Below are 23,151 nucleotides of genomic sequence, written 5' to 3'. Positions count from 1 at the left end.
AAGGGAAAATATAATTAGTAGAATTTTACAAATTCTGATCTTTTAGAAGCAAGAGATATGATTGATTAAAATATCATCAGTATCAGCTTTCTGTATATTTCTTTGTGTTTTTCGTTTTCATCTTATCTTTGTTTTCTATATTTTAGTGTACTTTAAGGCAAGTCATGAAGTTTCTCAGTTCTACCATGGGATCTAAAATTGCCCAGGAACACGTATATTATTGGTTTTCGAGCGTCATCTAGTGGCTATGCTTTGTAATCACCACAGATCCTCCTGTAAATCTTTTCTCAACCAAGTCTTTCATGTATACAAAAATGGTTAAATGCAGTGCGTGTGCGCTCAATTAAGGGAGCAGTTATCCTTTATGATGGAATAGTTCATCAGATATTAAGACAACGTTAGGTTATATGATTCTATTTGCAACTGACTAAAGCGCTACCCTTATTCTGAACACACTACTGGAACCCAGTGTTTCCTTTTTGTCTGTTTGGTGACAGTTTAATAGAGCTGTAGCCTGGAGACAGAGGAGCACGGTATTCTCCCTGGGCTGTAAAACGCAGGAGCACCTAGTCAAATTTAGGAGTGGGTCCTGAAACACCGGTAAATGGGCAAAACGCTATCACGTTGCACGGGGTTCTGATTATATTGCGATGAGCACGAAAGATCATCACTGAGAATATTACTCCGTCCTATCTGTATCAAGCACAAATAATCGTTTTAAAAAATGATACGAAAACCGTATCTCTAAGTCGTTTCACTCTTTTACACAGAATGTTCTTTTAAGATGATCATGACAGAGAATGAACTTATAAGGAAAAAGGGCTATCTCTGAGAATTAGGGTGTTAACGCTTTGAAGAGGGAATGGGTGAGGGTGGCGGTGGGCAGGGGTCTCCAGATTCGAGGTGTCCTCGCTTGTGAAGTCCTAGGCATTCTGTGATCCAGGCAGTGAGCGCACAAAATCACCTGAGGTAACAGACTCCGTGATGTTCAAATTGTTCAGCGAGAGTCCTAAGGACTGCCGCGAGGAGGAGGAGGAGGTGCTACTCGCGGACTCGGACGGGGGCCGAGCGGGCTTCGCGACGTTCCCCGTCTCCGCCTTCAGCCGGTCATTTTCAGCCTTCAGTATTTCAATCTCATTCTGGGGTGAAATTGAAAAACATGATGCTAACTTGAAGAGAAAAGGGTATCAACTCTTTTAGTAGTGTTAATCAGAGTTTTTTTTTTTAATGTGGTGAGATATTAAATAAATATAAATTATGAAATCAAGATTTCTTTCCAAAGAAGGAAAAGTAAATCTCTTTCTCTGTCTCCCATATATACATATTCAGATATTCACAAATACAGATACACTGACCAGTGGAATTTTTTTATACTTAAAAATATATATATTGTATATTTGAGGAGTTTTCCAGGATGTGGTCTCACCTGAATTAAGACTAACATAATTGAAGAGGTCATTCCATTTCTCATTTTAGAATTAAACACTACAATATATATAAAAACAGATAAAAAACAGAGAAACCTACTATATACTCAATATTTTGTAAAAACCTATAAGGGAAAAGAATTTAAAAAGAATGTATCTGTATCTATCTATCTATATCTCTCTCTATATATGTGTGTATATATATATATATATATATATATACAACTAAATCACTGAGCTGTACATCTGAAACTTTGTAACACAACATTATAAATCAACTATGCTTTAATAAAATAAAATTTAAAATTTTAATGCAATACTATTAATATCTCATAGCAGAAAATGCCCTTCGTACTATTCTGAATTCAGGGAGAGTTGAAAACCACAGTAAAACAAAAGCAATATAAATGAAGTGATTTAAAATTACCACTTCAGAATCTAGCTAACGTCTGAAAAAGTTTTTGTTCCTTCAAAACAGGGCACTGAGCTCATAAAAACAACACATGCCTTTTGATGAATATGGATCAGTGGGATAAGAATCTGCTTGGCAACGAGCTTTTCCTGTTTCAGTCATCTGCGGTACCAAGTGATTACTGGTTGACAATAATAAAGTGAAAGTCTGAGCACAGACTGATTCTGAATTTAGCCTTCGGATCCTTCCAAGACATATAAAAGCTTTACTTTTACAGATGGCGTTCTACATCACTTTTACTTTCCTATTTAGAAAGCTTGTGTTATATTTCTGTCCTTTCCTCATTTCATTTGTTTTTCAATAAAAAATAGGTAAAGGTGTCTGAAAGTCAGATTTCAAAATTATAGGAAAAAGATACCAAAAGGTAAATCATGGGAAAGTGAAGAAGCAAGGGCTGTAGTAATTTCTCCGAAAACTTAGCTGTCAGCCAATTCAATCACTAGTAAAAGCGCCTTCAATGGTCCTTGAGTGCAACCAGCCAGTTTGCACTCCCATTTCCAAACCTGGATTTTACAAAATTCTCCAACCGATATTAGGAAAGGAGTTGCGGAGATTAAATAAAAAGAGTGCATTTCAAAAAGGGATTTAAATGTGAGATTTGCTTTTATAATAACTGAGAGAAGAGAACAGGCAGCATTTCAAATCTCTCCTGTTCATTCCTTGAAGGTGCTTACAGACCAACCTGCATCCGGTTCATGGCTTCCCGGATCTGATCGAGATGATGTGCAGAGCTGAGGGCCTCCAGCCGAATATCTGTTAATTTTAGTTCCTTTTCTCTGAGCTCACTCTTCAACTGCAGAATTATCTCTGCCTCAGCCTCTGTGCATTCACAGATCCTGAAGAAAGAAACAAGCACAAAATCAGCAGCTGGGGAAGCCAGAGGATTAGGAAAGGCAATGATTCTTTTAAAAGCTGAACTGCAATATTATCCAGCAGGTACAGAGATTATTTGCTGCTGGTAAAACCTAGAGAAAAGGAAAAAGAGTTTTACAAACAGAAATACATTCATAGGTTCAAAACTGAAAAGAGTAGGCCTTTGTCTCTCTCTTTTTTAAATCTCTATTTTCTGAAGTTTAAAAACAACCTATCTTTACTGTATAGAAACTGATACTCAAAATTCCCTTGTTGCTAATATTTGTGGGGCTGAAAGTCAGAGTATTACTACATCTCATTCAACCATTTTTTCAAGGGACTTAACCTTCTATTTGCAACATATTAAATCTGTTTAAAACAAAGTTATTATGTATTAAAATGTTGATTTCTAGTTTTATAAAATTTTGCAAAGAATAATCTTATTTGCCATAATACTCTCTCCAGGTTACCACAAAACTTCAAAATAAATATTGTAGCCAATAAATCAGGGAGATTAGTTTTGGACATTTAAATAATGGATGAGTGTTATATAATCCTTCTGGTAGGCTCGGCTGATTTAGGAGGTCAGCTAATGAAACTGAAGCAAGGTTCCAACCCAAACAAGCAGGCTAGTTGGGGCTGCTTGAAGGTCACATACACGACATCCTTACTGTTGTTGTGCTGTTTTGTAGACAGCTTGGGAGGAAATATGTCAAAAAGAATTTCTGTTATATTAATGAATAGCTTTTCTATTTAATGTGAGGATTAAGTTGCTGGTCACAAAATGACAGTGCTATGCTCTTCTAAGTAAGGGAATTAAATAGGGTGTGCAAGGTTCTATTTGTGGCCTTGCTGTATATGACAGCTCTGGGGAGCTGCCGTCATGGGTACACACGGAATCTGAACTAAACAGTATACAGAACAAAGAGAATTATCAGAGCACATGTTTTATGTTCTAAATGTTTTATTCTTTCTTATAACATTCTAGTGGGATACTATAAAAAATGCTAGGCTAGATTATCTAACCCAATTAAAGAAAAATGGATTGCAGTTCGGCTTAAGGTAACAAAATTTTACTTCCAAAACAGGAGGGCAGAGGAGGTGGTCATTGTTGAAACACATGTGAGTGATTTTAGAGAAAGCAGGAGGGAACACTGCTTAGGTTAGAACTGGGATCTTAGCAGTTTTCATGCATCACACTCCATTTTACCGGGATCTATGCTTGTAGATCACAGGGCCATTTTGCCGTTTCTTTGGTGGCCAGACAAGGGGTGACCTGCATTTAATGCACAGTTAGATAGATACAAGGACAAATGCCAGTGAAAAAAGTGAAAATAATAACTTAGAAAAGGGGAGAATGAGATCAAGAAACATTCACATTCTAATGTATGGAAAACAGAAGAGAAATGAATGCCGTCTGCTATTCTAAGGAAGATCTGGAAATAATGGCCACAGAGACAGTGCTGCGGTTCCATTCAGAACACACACGTGGGCCTGGCCTGAAGTCGCCTTCAATAGATTCTTCCTTGTGCTGCAGAGGGGGTGACTTACGCAGAGGCAGACTGCGAGGGCTTCATGGAGGCTGACCCACAGTCACTCCCGTTGTGGGGCAACTTGGGGGATGCTGGAAGGGACGAATCTGTAAGCTCTTCAATGTCCGAATGTGAGGAAGGAGGCTTGGTGGACTTTTTCTTCCCAAAGGCTTGTTTGAATGAGCTTCTCAGCTGCAAGAAGGACAGAAATTACCTTCCTTGTCTGTTTGCACTGGGGGCATCTCGCTTTGGGCCGTTAGTTTGCAGGTGCCATCCTAGCCACTGCCTGGGGTCAGTATGTATAAGCAAAGGATTAACAGCTGCAGCACGGTATCTCTAATTAAAAAAAAAAAAAAGATACCGTGTTTTGTGTTTCTGTTTTATTCTTGTATTAATCCAGCACAGCGCAAACATGGAAGGCTTTTAAACAGTGCAGGGACAAGGGCATGGCCATCAGAGCACTCATTTAAAACGAAGTACCTTGAAGGGATCTCCTTTCAGGAGGCTCCTCTCTTCAAGGCAATTTGTTTTAAATGGCCACTTTAGCACGACTGTCAAGTCAGGGCCTGCTGACAGTATGAACTTAAAAAGCAAAATGAAATCAAATTCACCTAACACTTCATTAATCGTGAGTTTCTATTCAAATTTTCAGTTCCCAGACTATGCAAAACCAGAATTGGTATGCCCTACAGCACTATTCGGAAGGTAGTTTTACTTCTCTTTAAAATTGAAGATTAAAATGAAAAGACACAAAGAAAAGACAAACAAGGTAATCTGTTTTTAAAAGGTATAAAAGCTTCCTGCCAACATGAATAGCATTCATGCCAAGGGTGGGTGTTTTTATAGATGCATGCCAAACTGTCCACGGTTTATATTCACCTCACTTCCTCTAGAGTTCACCTTGCAGAAACATGAAAGAGTGCGGAATTACAAATCAAGGGAAGGAAGGCTGATCAGTATTTTAAAATATTACCTGCATCAACATTTTTTTAAAACAAAAAAGATATTTCTCTCATTATTTACAGAAAGCACTCTAGTAAAATCCTTTCCTGATTTCATTTTGGATGTCATCAAGAGTTCTACTTATTTAAAATTTACTTTTCTTTCATGGCAGTCAAAGAAATCCTTTACTTCATTATTTTTTAAACATTTTGTAGTGGTAGCATCTTCCCCTCAGTTTTTCAGCAATTACTTTATACCATAAATTATGTCTCTAGCTAACAGGGGATAGTTCTGTTAAAGTACATTTCTATATTTCTCCTATGTTCTTTTGGTGAAAATATATAGAGTTCATTTCTGATACAGTGATACTTTCACACTATAAGCTCTGTTGATGCAAGGGGTGGAGAAGTTTGCAAGGACTCTTCTTTCTCTTTTACCAATTCTATTTTTTCTCCTCTTTTTCCATCAGCATCTTTACCACCATTACCATCATCGCCACTACTAACACCACCACCACCATCACCATCATCCTTTTCTTCTTCTTCATCTCCACCTTCACAATAAGGCCCTGCTTGGAGCCATTTATTTATAGATGTTACTCTGTTTTTCTTTACAATATCCCTGCCAAGTCAGTATAACTATCCAGTTTTTACAAAAGAGAAAATTTAGGCTCACCAAAAGGTAAAGTACCTTGCCTAAGAGCCAAAAAGTAAGCATTAGAGTTGGGATTCCTATCTAAGTTCAGTTAGTCCCAACTCCAAGGCGTCTGCTCTTCAGCGCCAGGCTGCCCTGAACTTGTTGATGAGTGTAGAATTTGAGGGGTCAGTCACTTGAATGAGATACTGTAAACTGCTGTGAATCTCTAAAACCCAAAAGGAAAAATCCTGCCTCACTGTGCTAATATGCTTCTGAATTAGACGAATGCTAATAGCTTACCCAGTTTTTCTTTTTCTTCTTCTTGGAGTCAGCATCGTTACCACTGCCGATGCTGGAATGGCTTGTGGCACTGTTAATACTAGAAACACTTTCAGAGGAATGCTGTCTTCTGATGCGGAGATCTAGCCACAGACAGAGAGTCACATTTACTCATAAAGAATTTCAATCTGAGCAAATAAGACTTTTAGGGTTTCTGAGAGGAAGTTCTCTAATTATAGTCAACACAGCTTTGTATAGATCATTTCAATGCAGTTTTAGTTTTATAAGCTTAACAAAGTATCACCCTATTTGCTTTAGTTAATTAGGTTACCTGTATTCGGAGTCAACAGGAATCGCTGGTAAGTCTGTAGCACTGGCAGTTTAATGAATTCTGAGTTTTGTCCCCAAATTAAATGTTATGCTAGTGATTTTTACTGAATACCTAGATCAAACAGCACTTAGAAAATCATTTATCCCAATGAGATATTCCATGGAATAAATGGAAACTCATAATGGCATGAAAATTAATTGTGTCTTTTTAATATTTGTCCTTTGAATAAAGCTACTGAAGCCAAATTACCGACTTTTCATTTCATGGACGCATAGCTTGTTAGAGCCAAACAAAGCTGCCGAGTCATCTAAGGACTTCATCTCAGGGATGAGACAACTGAAATGCAAGAAGTACCTTGACCATGGTCAAAGAGCTAGTGGAGTGAAGGTCATCAAGAGGCAATCTAGGTAGACTTTATTTGTGAATTAAATAGAAATCGTAGTTCAGTTCAGTTCACTCGCACAGTTGTGTCTGACTCTTTGTGACCCCATGAATCGCAGCACGCCAGGCCTCCCTGTCCATCACCAACATGCGGAGTTCACACAGACTCATGTGCATTGAGTCCGTGATGCCATCCAGCCATCTCATCCTCTGTTGTCCCCTTCTGCTCCTGACCCCAATCGTTCTAAGCATCAGGGTCTTTTCCAATGAGTCAACTCTTCTTATGAGGTGGCCAAAGTATTGCAGTTTCAGCTTTAGCATCAGTCCTTCCAAAGAACACCCAGGACTGATCTCCTTTAGGATAGGCTGGTTGAACCTCCTTGCAGTCCAAGGGACTATCAAGAGTCTTCTCCAACATTACAGTTCAAAAGCATCAATTCTTCGGTGCTCAGGTTTCTTCACAGTCCAACTCTCACATCCACGCATGACCACTGGAAAAACCATAGCCTTGACTAGATGGACCTTTGTTGGCAAGTAATGTCTCTGCTTTTTTTTTTTTTTTTCTTTGCTTTTAAATATGCTATCTAGGTTGGTCATAACCTTCCTTCCAAGGAGTAAGCATCTTTTAATTTCAGGGCTGCAATCAACATCTAGTGATTCTGGAGCCCCAAAAAATAAAGTCTGACACTGTTTCCACTGCTTCCCCATCTATTTCCCATGAAGTGATGGGACCAGATGCCATGATCTTCGTTTTCTGAATGTTGAGCTTTAAGCCAACTTTTTCACTCTCCTCTTTCACTTTCATCAAGAGGGTCTTTAGTTCTTTATCACTTTCTGCCATAAGGGTGGTGTCATCTGCATATCTGAGGTTATTGATATTTCTCCTGGCAATCTTGATTCCAGCTTGTGCTTCTTCCAGCCCAGAGTTTTTCATGATGTACTCTGCATATGAGTTAAATAAGCAGGGTGACAATATACAGCCTTGACATACTCCTTTTCCTATTTGGAACCAGTCTGTTTTTCCATGTCCAGTTCTAACTGTTGCCCTCTGACCTGCATATAGGTTTCTCAAAAGTCAGGTCAGGTGTTCTGGTATTCCCATCTCTTTCAGAATTTTCCATAGTTTATTGTGATCCATACAGTCAAAGGCTTTGGCATAGTCAATAAAGCAGAAATAGATGTTTTTCTGGAACTCTCTTGCTTTTTCCATGATCCAGCAGATGTTGGCAATTTCATCTCTGGTTCCTCTGCCTTTACTAAAACCAGTTGAACATCTGGAAGTTCACGGTTCACATATTGCTGAAGCCTGGCTTGGAGAATTTTGAGCATTACTTTATTAGCGTGTGAGATGAGTGCAATTGTGTGGTAGTTTGAGCATTCTTTGTCATTGCCTTTCTTTAGGATTGGAATGAAAACTGACCTTTTCCAGTCCTGTGGCCACTGCTGAGTTTTCCAAATTTGCTGGCATATTGAGTGCAGCACTTTCGCAGCATCATCTTTCTTTGAGCTATTTGAAATAGCTCAACTGGAATTCCATCACCTCCACTATCTTTGTTCATAATGATGCTTCCTAAGGCCCACTTGACTTCACATTCCAGGATGTCTGGTTATAGGTGAGTGATCACACCATCATAATTATCTTGGTTGTGAAGCTCTTTTTTGTACAGTTCTCCTGTGTACTCTTGCCACCTCTTCTTAATATCTTCTGCTTCTGTTAGGTCCATACCATTTCTGTCCTTGAATTTAACTCAGATGACAATTATATCTACTACTGTGGGCAGGAATCTCTTAGAAGAAATGGAGTAGCCATCATGGTCAACAAAAGAGTCCAAATGCAGTACTTGGATGCAATCTCAAAAATGACAGAATGATCTCTGGACGTTCCCAAGGCAAACCATTCAATATCACGGTAATCCTAGCCTATGCCCCAACCAGTAATGCTGAAGAAGCTGAAGTTGAATGGTTCTCTGAAGACGTTCAAGACCTTTTAGAACTAACACCCAAAAAGATGTCCTTTTCATTATAGAGGTCTTGAATCCAAAAGTAGGAAGTCAAGAAACACCTGGAAAAACAGGCAAATTTGCCCTTGGAATACAGAATGAAGCAGGGCAAAAGCTAATAGAGTTTTTTTCAAGAGAATGCAGTGGTCATAGCAAACACCCTCCTCCAACAACTCAAGAGAAGACTCTACACATGGACATCACCAGATAGTCAACACTAAAATCAGATTGATTATATTCTTTGCAGCCAAAGATGGAGAAGCTCTATACAGTCATCAAAAGAAGCACGGGAGATGACTATGGTTCAGATCATGAACTCCTTATTGCCAAATGCAGACTTAAATGGAAGAAAGTAGGGAAAACCACTAGACCATTCAGGTATGACCTAAATCAAATTCTTTATGATTATACAGTGGAAGTGAGAAATAGATTTAAGGGACTAGATCTGATAGACAGAGTGCCTGATGAACTGTGGACGGAGCTTTGTGACATTGTATAGGAATCAGGGATCAAGACCATCCCCATGGAAAAGAAATGCAAAAAAAGCAAAATGGCTTTCTGGGGAGGCCTTACAAATAGCTGTGAAAGGAAAAGAAGTGAAAAGCAAAGGAGAAAAGGAAAGATATAAGCATCTGAACGCAGAGTTCCAAAGAATAGCAAGAAGAGATAAGAAAGCCTTCCTTAGGGATCACTGCAAAGAAATAGAAGAAAACAACAGAATGGGAAAGACTAGAGATCTCTTCAAGAAAATTAGAGATACCAAGGGAACATTTCATGCAAAGATGGGCTCGATAAAGGACAGAAATCATATTTAAGACAGTATAATTCTCCCATTACACCTAATCCCAGCCCATGACTTCAAAGAATAATAGTAGTAGCAATAATAACAGGTAATAATAAAGCTAGCTTTTACTAGATGCTTACTTTGCTCTGGGAGCATTTAATTTTACTCTTAAAGCAAACCACTGAAATGAGCATAATCACTAAAGTTTCCTTGCAGTAACACAGCAGAAAAAGAGTCTTAGATGGATCCTACTGTCTATTGTACTAACTGCCAGGTAATATGACCTCTATATACTCCTATAAAGCAAGAACTTCTCTCTAGCTAATAAGATATTTTGAAAAGGACACTATTTGATACTAAATCACTTTTTGAAGGTAGCCACTCCATACAACAAGCTTATAAGATTTATTTACAATTATTAAAATTGAAATTATTTCTACTCATAGTGAACTGACCTTAGGAGTTAGTGAAGACACAAGTAATTTATAAAATTATTTTTAAGGTCAAATGTGCTTTTAGGCCATCTCTTACTGTTATATTTAATTGGAATCAATGCAGATTAGCCAAGCAAAAGAAATCTCACTGGAACTTATCAGAGGTCAGAAATTACAATATATCTTTCAAGAAGTTCCCATAGAAATAATAGTATATAATCAAAACTTTTCAGCAAAGTACTTTGACAATAAAATGACCAATGGAAATGGAACCTTAACTGGTTACTTTCAAATCATACAATAATTATATGTATGGGTGGGTAATATACATATACATATCTCCATCTTTAATCTCATATTCATACCTATCCATAAGTACTTTCATTTTTCAAATCATACAATAATTAACTGGTTACTTTCAAATCATACAATAATTATAAGAATGGGTGGGTAATATACATATACATATCTCCATCTTTAATCTCATATTCATACCTATCCATAAGTACTTTCAAATCATACAATAATTATATGTATGGGTGGGTAATATACATATACATATCTCCATCTTTAATCTCATATTCATACCTATCCATAAGTACTTTCATTTTTCCATTAAGAGAATAACTGTGCTGAAAAATTTTATAGGAGGGAAAAGCTATAATAGCTGTTTTTTAAGAATCCCTAGAATTTGTTCTAAAAGTGTATATTTTTAATGACATTTACTATTTTTGCATGTGAAAAGCATTACCAGCATCAAAATCTAAATCATGGTATTTATGTGTGCTATTTTGCATCAACAATAAAGGAGCACAGTATCCCTTAATCAACTAATGTGGAAATTATGTGAATAATCAATAAAAGAATATGTGTAGGTATTTATGTTTTAAATATCTGCTACATTTGGCTACAAGCTTTTCTGAATAAGATTAGCATTTGCTAGTTTTCTCATCATAACTGACTTTTACAAATAAAGCAGATGTATTAAGAGTTAAAGTATTTAAGAGTTTTTATTATATCCAGAATTGATAAATATTTGACTTCAAATAATCCCAAAATGTTTACATTTGAATCAGTTCTAATGAGATGGATGAAACTGGAGCCAATTATATAGAGTGAAATAAGTCAGAAAGAAAAACACCAATACAGTATACTAACACATATATATGGAATTTAGAAAGATGGTAATGATGACCCTGTATGCAAGACAGCAAAAGAGAAACGGATGTGTAGAGCGGACTTTTGGACTCTGAGGGAGAGGGAGAGGGTGGGATGATTTGGGAGAATGGCATTGAAACATGTATGCTATCATGTAAGAAACGAATCACCAGTCTATGTTCGATGCAGGATGCTTGGGGCTGGTGCACGGGGATGATCCGGAGGGATGATGTGGGGTGGGAGGTGGGAGGGGGTTTCATGTTTGGGAGCTCATGTAAACCCGTGGCAGATTCATGGCAATGTATGCCAAAACCAATACAGTATTGTAAAGTAAAATAAAGTAAAAATAAAAAAAAAAGAAAAGAAAAAGTAGTCCTTGGAAGTATTAGCTATGTTCAACTATGACCACATTTCCAATAAAGACTGGCAAGGGCATAATTTCAATAACATTACAGGATGAAGGGAATGCATTTTACTTTTCTCTGACAATTCTTTTCTAGAGTTAAGTATTTGAGTACATGCAGCATCACAGATTTCGGTAAAAATGGTTGATCAAATGAATACCAACAATCTGAATGAATGGAGAAGCTTATTTGAAACAATATATATTTCAGTTATATGTTTATTCATTCTTTGCATTCCACTTCCCATCCTTTGCTCTGTCACTGTTCTAGTTGGAGCCATCACCATCACTTACTCACTCTAATAAAGAACAGCGAGCCAAGTCATTTTCAAATCTTTTTAAAGAAAAATCTTTTGTGCAATCCCTATCAAGCTACCAATGGTATTTTTCAGAGAACTAGAACAAACAATTTCACAATTTGTATGGAAACCTTGAATAGCCAAAGCAATCTTGAGAAAGAAGAATGGAACTGGAGGAATCAACCTGCCTGACTTCAGGCTCTACTACAAAGCCACAGTCATCAAGACAGTATGGTACTGGCACAAAGACAGAAATATAGATCAATGGAAAAAAATAGAAAGCCCAGAGATAAATCCACGCACCTATGGACACCTTATCTTTGACAAAGGAGGCAAGAATATCCAATGGAGAAAAGACAATCTCTTTAACAAGTGGTGCTGGGAAAACTGGTCAACCACTTTTAAAAGAATGAAACTAGAACACTTTCTAACACCGCACACAAAAATAAACTCAGAATGGATTAAAGATCTAAATGTAAGACCAGCAACTATAAAACTGCTAGAAGAAAACATAGGCAAAACACTCTTCAACATAAACCACAGCAGGATCCTCTATGACCCACCTCTGAGAATATTGGAAATAAAAGCAAAAATAAACAAATGGGACCTAATTAAACTTAAAAGCTTCTGAACAACAAAGGAAACTATAAGCAAGGTGAAAAGACAGCCTTCAGAATGGGAGAAAATAATAGCAAACAAAGCAAAAGACAAACAATTAATCTCAAAAATATACAAGCAACCCCTGCAGCTCAATTCCAGAAAAATAAACAACCCAATCAAAAAGTGGGCCAAAGAACTAAACAGACATTTCTCCAAAGTAGACATACAGATGGCTAACAAACATATGAAAAATGCTCAACATCACTCATTATCAGAGAAATGCAAATCAAAACCACAATGAAGTACCATTTCATGCCAGTCAGAATGGCTGTGATCCAAAAGTCTGCAAGCAATAAATGCTGGAGAGGGTGTGGAGAAAAGGGAACCCTCTTACACTGTTGGTGGGAATGCAAACTAGTACAGCCACTATGGAGAACAGTGTGGAGATTCCTTAAAAACCTGGAAAAAGAACTGCCTTATGACCCAGCAATCCCACTGCTGGCACACACACCAAGGAAACCAGAATTGAAAGAGACACGTGTATCCCAATGTTCATCGCAGCACTGTTTACAATAGCCAGGACATGGAAGCAACCTAGATGTCCATCAGCAGACGAATGGATAAGAAAGCTGTGGTACATATACACAATGGAATATTATTCAGCCATTAAAAAGAATACATTTGAATCGGTTCTAATGAGGTGGATGAAACTGGAGCCTTATTATACAGAGTGAAGTAAGCCAGAAAGAAAAACACCAATAAATAATACAAATATATGGAATTTAGAAAGATGGTAACGATAACCCTGTATGCGAGACAGCAAAAGAGACACAGATGTATAGAACAGTCTTTTGGACTCTGTGGGAGAGGGTGAGGGTGGAACGATTTGGGAGAATGGCATTGAAACATGTATATTATCATATGTGAAACAGATCACCAGTCCAGGCTTGATGCATCATACAGGGTGCTCGGGGCTGGTGCACTGGGATGAGCCAGAGGGATGGTACGGGGAGGGAGGTGGGAGGGGGGTTCAGGATGGGGAACACACGTACACCCATGGCTGATTCATGTTAATGTATGGCAAAACCACTATAATATTGTAAAGTAAATAAATTAATAAGTAAATTTAAAAAAAAGAAAAATCTTACCATCACTCTCTTATCTAAGAATTCCCAGTAGATTCCGATTTCAGCAAGAATAGAAAACATTCCAGCTCTTAAATATGGCCTACAGATCCCTCCCTAAGTAATCTGGTCAGTACTCATCTCTCTTTTATTTTACCTTTGATCATTATATTCTTGGGGTCAGTTCCATAAAGGCTTGGATCTCTTTTCTGTCTTAAGACCCTTATGGAATGGTTTTCTGTCAGTATTTAAAATCTACCTTGACAATTAATTCTTGGGTTTCCCCTTATACATTACTCTTTGGTAAAGGACTTTCTTGACTGTGACCGGAGTAGGTTCCCTGGTACCCGTCCTCTCCAGGGCACATATTCTTGTCCATTTTAGAACTTATAACTGCTTATAACTGTTTTAAATGCACATTCAGCTACACTAATGATCACAACAATTCTTTATTTCTGCTTTCCTTTAAGGTTAAAAGTTAAATGTTGAGAAAGATTATGTTTAGTTGGCCTACCATTATATATTGAGGGCTTTATACAGAGTATATCATATGGTAGGCTATCAACAAATAATTATTGAATAAATATATTCTTATAATTCATTCAGTGTAACACTGAGTTTTAATATTAATCTGAATATCCTATATACATTCAATCCTTTATAACTATTTGTTTTTGTTAGTTAAAACTTTTATTTAATCTAAAAACTATTATTTAATCTTTCTTGACCAATTTGTATAGTAACCATTATCCTTTTGTTCATTTTAGTCAACCCTCTCACATATCTGAGCAAAGGAATTCCTATATTTCAATTCCAGTAGACATTAAGCTACCTGTTGCCTGAGATAAAATGAATCTTTCCAGAAAGTTTTACTTCAGTATCTTGCACCACAGTAAGGAAAGGATTAAGCCTTTTAAAATCCCTTCTGGACCTATTTACAACATGAAGATTTAGAACATAAGCTGCTTTATTATAGCTCTAAGATAAGCTTTAAATATGCAGTAATTTTCCATGCTGCATATAAATTAACTCCCCCACATGGAAAGTTGCTAAATTCTTAACAGAAGTAGCCCCTAGAGAATTAGTTTTTCTTTTAATTTCAGTATATCTCACTTTATATAATTATTTTCCCCAAACTTAAATTTTGTTTTTAAAAATTATATTTTCTATAAAATTTGAATAAGCCCCTTTCATGTACAAGGCATCAACATGGCCAGAATTTAGTATTAAGAAAACAAACCACCCTGCTATCAACCAGGAAAGGTAGACCATAAATAAATGAAGGCATCAAAGTGTAATGCAAATTTTGTAAGGGAACTACAGTTATTTTCAAAAACATATCACAAAGGGACTTCATATAGTTTGAGAGTCAAGGAGGTACGTGAAAGTGAAGTGAAAGTCGCCCAGTTGTTTCCAACTCTTTGCAACCCCATGGGACTATACAGGGCCAGAATACTAGAGAGGGTAGACTTTCCCTTCTCCAGAGGATCTTCCCAATCCAGGGATCGAAACCAGGTCTCCTGCATTGCAGGTGGATTCTTCACCAGCTGAGTCACCAGGGAAGCCCAGAAATACTGGAGTGGGCCTATCCCTTTTCCAGTGGATTGTCCCCACCCAGGAATCGAACCGGGGTCTCCTACATTGCAGGCAGATTCTTTACCAGCTGAGCTAACAGGGAAGCCCCAAGGTGGTATGTTTAAGCTAACCCTCGCAAGATCTCAGAAAGTTTTTATGCTGAACAAACACTGCAGAAAGTGCCAAGCAGAATAAACAGAATATGTAAAGAACTTCTGAAGAAGTGAAAGAAGTTCAGGCTAGCTAAAGCATGAAATGACAAAATGCAAGACATAAGGTCTGAAATATCTAGAACATAAATGATGATCATTAAATGAATAAACAAAACTGGCAAGGAGAGATTATGTCATGTTATGGAGTCTGTATTTTATCTCAAGGCAACAGGATACCTATTAGATGGACCCTGTAGACCACTGCTCTGGTCTCAGTGTGAAGAATGGTACAAAGAGGCGAAAGTCACAGAGCAGGAAGGCTATTGAGGAGCTTGTGGCTGCAGTTCAGGGGGGAGATGAGGAATGGTGATAGGATCAGAGAAATGGAAATGAGAGATCTTTAAGGGGTGGGGTCAACAGAACTTAGTGATTTGCTGAGTGAGCAGAGGAGGATTTCTGCTAATATGGAAGGATGGTGATGCTTTAGACCGAGAGAGCAGCATTGAAGGCATAAACAGGCCTGAGAAGGAAGAAGACAAGTTAAATTTAGAGATGCCGAGTTTCAGGTGACAAACACACATCCAGAGATAACCAGATAGAGTTCCCTCTTTAGCAGCTGGATTTGCAGATGTGTGACTCAAGAGATGAGCCTGCCCCGGAGAGATATATTTGACAGTTATCAACAAAATTAACAATAATTATAGAGAGAGTATTAGATGGGCTTGTATAAAAATTTAGATAGGATGAAGAGAATCATAAAATGTATAAAATCATAATGGAAGAGAGCTTAGGACTGGGCTCTAAGAAACATCAATACTTAACAAATGCAACAAACAACTGAATCTTCAAGAGAAACTGTGAAAGAAACTTTCAAAAAGGGTAGAAGAATAAGAAGATGCATGTAATGAGCATCAGAAGTGAATGTTTCAAGTAGGATGGAATGGATATCAGTATCAAATGCTACTTTTATGATAAATATAGTAAGAATTTTAAATGTACTGGATTTAGAGTTATGTAAGTCCTTATTGATGATGGAGAGAACAGTTTTGGTGGAGTAGTGGAAAGAAAAACCACACTCCAGTGTCTGAAGTATGACTGGCTGTTAAAGACACTGAACAATTCTATCAAACATTCCCAAAATTCATCTGGAAAAGGGAAGAGAGATGACAGAGCACTCAGGATTTAAGAAAGCATTTGTCAGCTGGTAAGAGTTGAGCATACTGAACGCTACTTAAAAGAGACTAAGAATAAGTAGAACTTACATAAAGAAAAAAATGACATGACATTATCACAGAGTATTTCTTCAATGGCAGTCAAAGGGGTGGATGTGGTGGCAAAAAAGATTATGTTATCATTGTTTAAGATTGTTGAAGCATTGTTACTGTTTAGTTACTAGGTTGGGTCTGACTCTTTTGTGACCCCATGGACTGTAGCCCACCAGGCTCCTCTGTCCATGGAATTTCCCAGGCAAGAATACTGGAGTGGGTTGCCATTTCCTTCTCCAAGGGATCTTCCCAACCCAGGCACTGAAGCTTTGTCTCCTGCACTGGCAGGTGCATTCTTTACCAATGAGCCACCTTGAAAGCCCTGCTGAAGCATAGTAATAATTAAAAACACTCCAACTTTTAGTCCATTTTCTTACCATTTTTAAGTTTTCCACAAAAAATATTTTTCTTATTGCCCCCACACAGGAGTTTTGGTAAACTCTGGGAGTTGGTGATGGACAGGGAGGCCTGGAGTGCTGTGGTTCATGGGGTCACAAAGAGTCGGACACGACTGAGCGACTGAACTGAACCACACAGGACAAGTTGCTCCCAACACCCACTGCTTCACCATATTGATTGCTATCTTTTTACATAAAGATCTAAATTTCCGTATTCCTTCCCTGGTTACGGTAGATATGATTGTATTACCTAATCTCTCTAGACCCAAACTTCACCAAATCAAGAGGAGAGAAGAGTTAGAATGTAGGAGCCAGTTCCTAATGTCAGTTTGATACTGAAGGCTACTGTTCTTAAACTCTGAGATTCTGAATAACAGCAATTCCCATATTATCAAATGCAGTGTGACTGAGTAAAAGCAGCTTTGCTCTAATTAAGAAAAATAGACGCCTATCAGATTGCATGAAAAAATGGCAAGATTTCTAAATATACCTTTGGGAGGGTGGTCAGGACCATTCAGTGCTCCCTGAATGGCTGCCTGGGCAGCAGAGTTCTGGGCCTTCAGCATTTCAATGGTTTCTCTTAGTTCTATCAGCTCAGACTCCTGTGAAACAAACAGAATTTAGAAGCTTTAATACTTTAGAGAGAAGAACAAACCACTTTTATTCACAGCTCACTATCTAATGAGCTTGGTTTTATGTAGCGCTGCTGTCCTGGGAGATCTGGATGCTTGGCTGACCTTCTAAGCTGAATCCTACAATCTTTTACTTGTAAATGTAACAAGCTAAATCTAATAGAGAATTTAAAAATAATGTTTTGGTTATTCTCTTACAAATGTGATCTGAATAGTCTTTATCTCTCTAAAAGGGTACCCAAACTGAGGGCTTCCGGGTGGTAAAGAATCCACCTGCCAATGCAGAAGGCACAGGAGATGCAGGTTTGATCCTTGGGTCAGGAAAGCCCTTGGAGGAGGAAATGATAACCTACTCTAGTATTCTTGCCTGAAGAATCCTATGGACAGAGGAGACTGGCAGGCTATAGTCCATAGGGTCACAAAGAGTCAGACACGACTGAGCATGCAAGCGCCCAAAGCTGACCAGTGTGACCTAAAATAAGACAGCACATTGCTCATTTAGATACCAAACTTTTACTACTACCAAAAAGCATATCATAGTGCATATACTGTTAATTGGAAACCCTGAGGTTTTGTCAAATGAGTGATTTTAGGTTTTCCCATCTGTTTTGCATCTGGGAAATAGAGACTTTTATATTCAGTAACAAAACCTGGAATTCATTCCTAAGTCACTCCTATTAAATCCCATAGTATTAAAGCTGCTATCATATCAAGGTCATCTTAGATTTTGGCAATTTTCAGGCAAATAAAATTCCTAGTATAAAGACCTAGCTTCAGCAAGCCAAAGAAATACAGGAATTTTAAAAAACTGAATAGAAATATATGTAACATATAGTCCTTAAAATAGTTAAATTAAAGCTTACAAATAAAAATGTTATGACATTTATTTCCTTATTGGGACTTCCCTCGTAGCTCAGCCAAGGAATCTGCCTGCAGTGTAGGAGACACAGAAGACATAGGTTCGATCACTGGGTCAGGAAGATGCCCTGGAGAAGGAAATAGCAACCCATTCCAGTACTCTTGCCTGGAGAATCCCATGGACAGAGGAGTCTCTCTAGCTACAGTCCATGGGGTCGCAAGAGTCGGACACAACTTAGCAACTAAACCATCACCACCACCATTTTTTAATTGAATTCAGGGTAACTTTAAGCTATGTCTCAATGAAAATTCTTGTCTAAATTTCATCATTCATGGTTATTTAAATGAATATCTTTACTAGAAATAAAGGACTCACTATAAGGAAGATAACAGAAGCAGCAACAACGACCAGGAACTGGAGTGTTGTTTCAGCGAAAGCAGTGTTTCCATCAGGAGCACAAAAACACGGGGCATCCCTGGCTGTGATAGCAATCCTAAAAATTAGAATCCTGTGGACCTCTTAGGAGGAGAATTCCTCCATAATATATTTGTCATTCATATTTCTTCCAGTATCTTTGGCAGAAAGCCAAAGAACTGCATTTGAGTCCTTCACTCAGTGGTAAGCAGTTTATCCCTACCTAACGTACGCGTGAAAAACAGCAGGGTCATGATAAGCGCCACTGAAGAAAACCGCTTCATGCACGGGAATATCCAATGGCTATTCCAGCCTTCAACACTTTTTTAAAAAAAGATGGATGGTGCTAACTGAAATGATATCCAAGTTCAGAACAGATACTCAGCACCTCATATGTTTATTTTCCTTGAGTATCTGGCATATTCCTAGAAGACAGGCATTAAAAAAACACCCTCTTATAGACTTTTAATAGCTTATAAATCAAAGAATCTCCCAATAGAAAATCAGTAGTGACTTCCTGGATTCACACATGGATCCTCAAATATTTGACTGTAATTTCACTTGTGTTTATTTGTCATAAAGGAGAAAGAACATGTTTGTGAAAATTACCAATACTGTGACCAAAAATCTATCACAATTTGTCATATTTTTTCAGTCTCTCCAACTTCTATCTATATTTTGCCCATTGTCCAACTAGTAATAGGTTATTTTACCAAAATTTAATATGCTTCACATTTAAAATAAATCTCCCAAGTGATAAAATAATTATTGGAAATTCATTCTGCTTTTACCAGAAATATATTCACAAAAGAACACCTATAGTGCATATTTAATGAATCACATAATTTAAGTAATTTTACAACTAGCATGCATGTTAAATTTTAATTAAACTCAGATTTTCATACTTGAATTTAAAATCAACAGTGCTAAAATGTTTGCCTTTAGGTTAAAAGAGGAAAAAATGAAAATTAAATCTCATATAAATGTTTAAAAAATTAGCTTAATTTTATGGGTTGGTTGACTTGTTTCATTTATTTCAAATTTTGTTCTTTTCTAGAGAAATCTCTTCTAGAAACTATTATTTTTTTTAATTAGAAGTAGAATGTTCAGGTAATACTGATTTTTTCAGAAAACTGTGTTTAATGAAATAGAATGATCACATTCTAAAATCTTAAGTATCTTTTTAAAAACAACAGCTATTGGCAGGGTAGTAATCACTCAGGGTGGCACAGTAACCCCACAGGAAGAATAACTATGTAAGAAATATTCCATTATATATATGGGAAAATCACATCTATGAAAACATTAGTTTAGCCAAACTCAGTACTTCCTCAGGAGAACTTTGTAAGTATAAGCAAGTACCTATAAAATGTCACACTGACTCTAAATAAACAAAGTAGCTAAATTCTGCACTGATAGTCTGTTCAAATTTGAACTAGTTAACTGTCCATATCTTCCCAAATCCCTTTTTTCTTACTTCTGTTAATGAGACCCACCCTCACCATAACTCAAACTAGCACATATTTTTCTCTGAGCCTTTCCATGTGATTTCTCCCTGTGCTTTGAATATCCTTCTTCACCCCTAAAGACTACGGTGAAGTATCTTTATACACAATGACACAAGTTTTCTTTTGAGGAAAAATGAAAAAGTTTCTTCTCTATATGTCCAGACCATTTAATGCATTGAGTGTAGTTAGCTATTGAAGAGTTTATCTTTTCATCTGACTTATGATCTGATCTCAATAAATGTTGGAATGATTTTGTTCAAATGTCTGGTCTATATTAAACAGATGTTTCTTCCCTTCAAAGAATGATGAAAAAATTCAACTCTACTGCATATTTTAACAAGAGGGTGTCTCATCAAATAGATGCCATATACTAAAAACATCAAAACCTTATCATTCATTATAAAACAAAAGTCTCAATATAGCTAAATCAGCAGAATCACTTCCTTTGGGTGGCAACAAAGTAAGTTTTTCCTTCTCTCTTTTTAAAAATGTATAGGAATGAATATAAACCATTTCAAAACTTCATTGAGACAGCAATTTTTTAAATAGTTTACTTCTAGTGTTCTTCTTTCCCCTTTTGGTTATAGTTGATTTTTCACATTGTTTAAGCTACATATTTTCTAAGATGTCTATAATTCATGGAACTTGCAACATCGCCTCTAAGTACAACTATGGTATCTGTATTTATTTTGGCCATGGTAGGGAGAGAGTGAATGACAAAAATAATTAGAAGTGAGTTCCAGCGATATCCAACTATAAAATTCTTTGATAATCTGAAATATATTAACATACTCTTTTCATTTTAAAGGTGACATAATAGAAGATATTTAAGTTTTGAGGATCCCTTTTAAGCCTTCAGAAAGAACCTAGAAAACGTATACACCATCAAGAGATGAATCTGAAGTCTATTTCTCCAATTCAGCAGTTTTGGGCCTAGAGTAACTCTGCAGAGGGTCTTGGGAATAAGATGATCAGATAGTATTTTGTTTATACGTCCCACTTATCAAAACTGGTACTTTAAAATGTGAAAACTGAACTAAAATTTTATTTACCTACAATGAGCCTTTCAAGATAATGCCTCAAACACAAACTTGCCATGTAAGATTTCAATATTCTATGACAGTTTCTTGTGTAAAAGAGGTTAGATGGGGTCAATATCTCTTCTAACTGTGTTGTACACATATCTGAGGCAAAACAAGTTATCACGGTCAGATTTTAAATGCTTCAAAATAAAATGATTAAATATTGTGTCAGAATACTAGCCTTGCTTGGTGTTTTTCCAACCTAATTTCCTAACTACATCTGACTTCTTTCCAAATTTCTCCTGGACAGGCCTTGTTGAGAATCCCACAGCTTGGCAACAAATCTTATCAACCAACCAGAACTTCTAGGCAAGGTTATTAAAATTTTTCCATTAAACCTGCCTTTTGCTTCCCCATATTGACACAATTAATTCCATATTATTGAGCTATTAGAGGACATATTAGCTATCAGACATGTTCTTTGAACACGTCCCACTTGCCATTCCCTTGTGTGTGTGTCTTGAAATACCATGAGGTTTTCTACCAAATGAATCTGGCCATTCCTGGTTCTAAGTGAACTGAACTCATCAAACCCCAGTAGCAACTTGAATCTATAAGTAACTTGTGGATTCAAATTATGCTGCACCCTAAAAGGCTAATGAATGAATTTTCTGAGTCTAGTGATAAATTTTTTAAAAAACATTTCTAGATATAAATATTTTAACATGAGCTAGGAGGAATTAATGTAAAATACCCAATTCAACTAAAATTTTAGCTTTTATGTTAACTACTTCCAGAGAGTTGCTTTTGAATTTTCTGTTTTAGTATTTAAGTGTATATTCATCTAGCTATCCAAAAAAGCAGTTTCACAGAGGTAAGAATAAGCAAACCCTAGACATCATACTTAGCATAAAGATCAATATCTGAGCTCCAACACTCAGACAAAAATACATTTCTCTGTTGTGCTCTGACCTTGTAAAAAGACTAACCTACCACACCTTAATACCAGCTCTGGCACTAGATATAAAGAAGTGATTTGTGAGTACACAGCCTTAGTAAATTTTCAAGGACAGCAAAACAGCAGTAGCTGTATAAAAATTTAATATAGATTTGCAGAATTCTTACCATTTTGATGACCTTTATTGTAGCATAAGAAAATAAAATCCTGAATAATAATTTGAGTGACATTTTTTTTTCAATTCTGACAAGGCTGGTACGTTGTTAGTACCACTCTAGATGCAGTGAAAAGATACTGCTTCATCACAAGGCTTCAGGGCATTAGATCTTAATTCTTTTAAACAATCTTGGTAGAAAAGGACTAGTCAAGGGACAAGGACCTGAAATCCAGGTAAAATTCTTAATCAAACTATGTCACCATTACAGTTTGTTGAGCAGTAGGTATCAGGCAATACAGAGAAATAATATGCCAGGGGCCAGCGTGAGGAACTCCGCCCATGGCAAAGGTCATGAGGAAGGAGGCTTGGCATACGCTAAGGCGTGATCAAGCCTCAGGAAACCCCCTGTTCCCGAGCATCTAACCCCAAAACCAGAGTCTGTTTTATGCTCTCACCTAAGCCTCTGACTTTACGGGGGGCTCTCCCCCATAACCGTTTCTCTCGGAGAAGGAGTAAACGTGCAGCACCAAGGCAATAAAAATTCCTGGGCGTGACAA

The 23,151-nt window shown here is 37.1% G+C and overlaps 1 protein-coding gene across 2 annotated transcripts in view; it reads right to left on the bottom strand.

The window, feature by feature from the left end:
• The window catches only part of NAV3 (neuron navigator 3), a 378,120-nt gene that overhangs the window by 32,489 nt on the left and 322,480 nt on the right, over positions 1-23,151 (bottom strand). The window contains exons 24-30 of one of the 2 annotated variants that reach the window (XM_068970243.1): positions 17,535-17,646; positions 6,162-6,283; positions 5,163-5,183; positions 4,303-4,475; positions 3,962-4,027; positions 2,582-2,735; positions 965-1,139 (exon numbers count right to left, since the gene is read on the bottom strand). In XM_068970243.1, coding sequence (XP_068826344.1) covers positions 965-1,139; positions 2,582-2,735; positions 3,962-4,027; positions 4,303-4,475; positions 5,163-5,183; positions 6,162-6,283; positions 17,535-17,646 — 823 coding nt within the window. The remainder of the gene's footprint in view (positions 1-964; positions 1,140-2,581; positions 2,736-3,961; positions 4,028-4,302; positions 4,476-5,162; positions 5,184-6,161; positions 6,284-17,534; positions 17,647-23,151) is intronic. The other variant, XM_068970244.1, reaches the window with a different exon arrangement.

The sequence above is a fragment of the Capricornis sumatraensis genome, chromosome 4 (genome assembly GCF_032405125.1).
Source record: "Capricornis sumatraensis isolate serow.1 chromosome 4, serow.2, whole genome shotgun sequence".
Taxonomy (NCBI): Eukaryota; Metazoa; Chordata; class Mammalia; order Artiodactyla; family Bovidae; genus Capricornis; species Capricornis sumatraensis.
The sequence above is the reverse complement of the archived record's forward strand: the minus strand, read 5'-3'. Positions and strand labels throughout refer to the sequence as shown.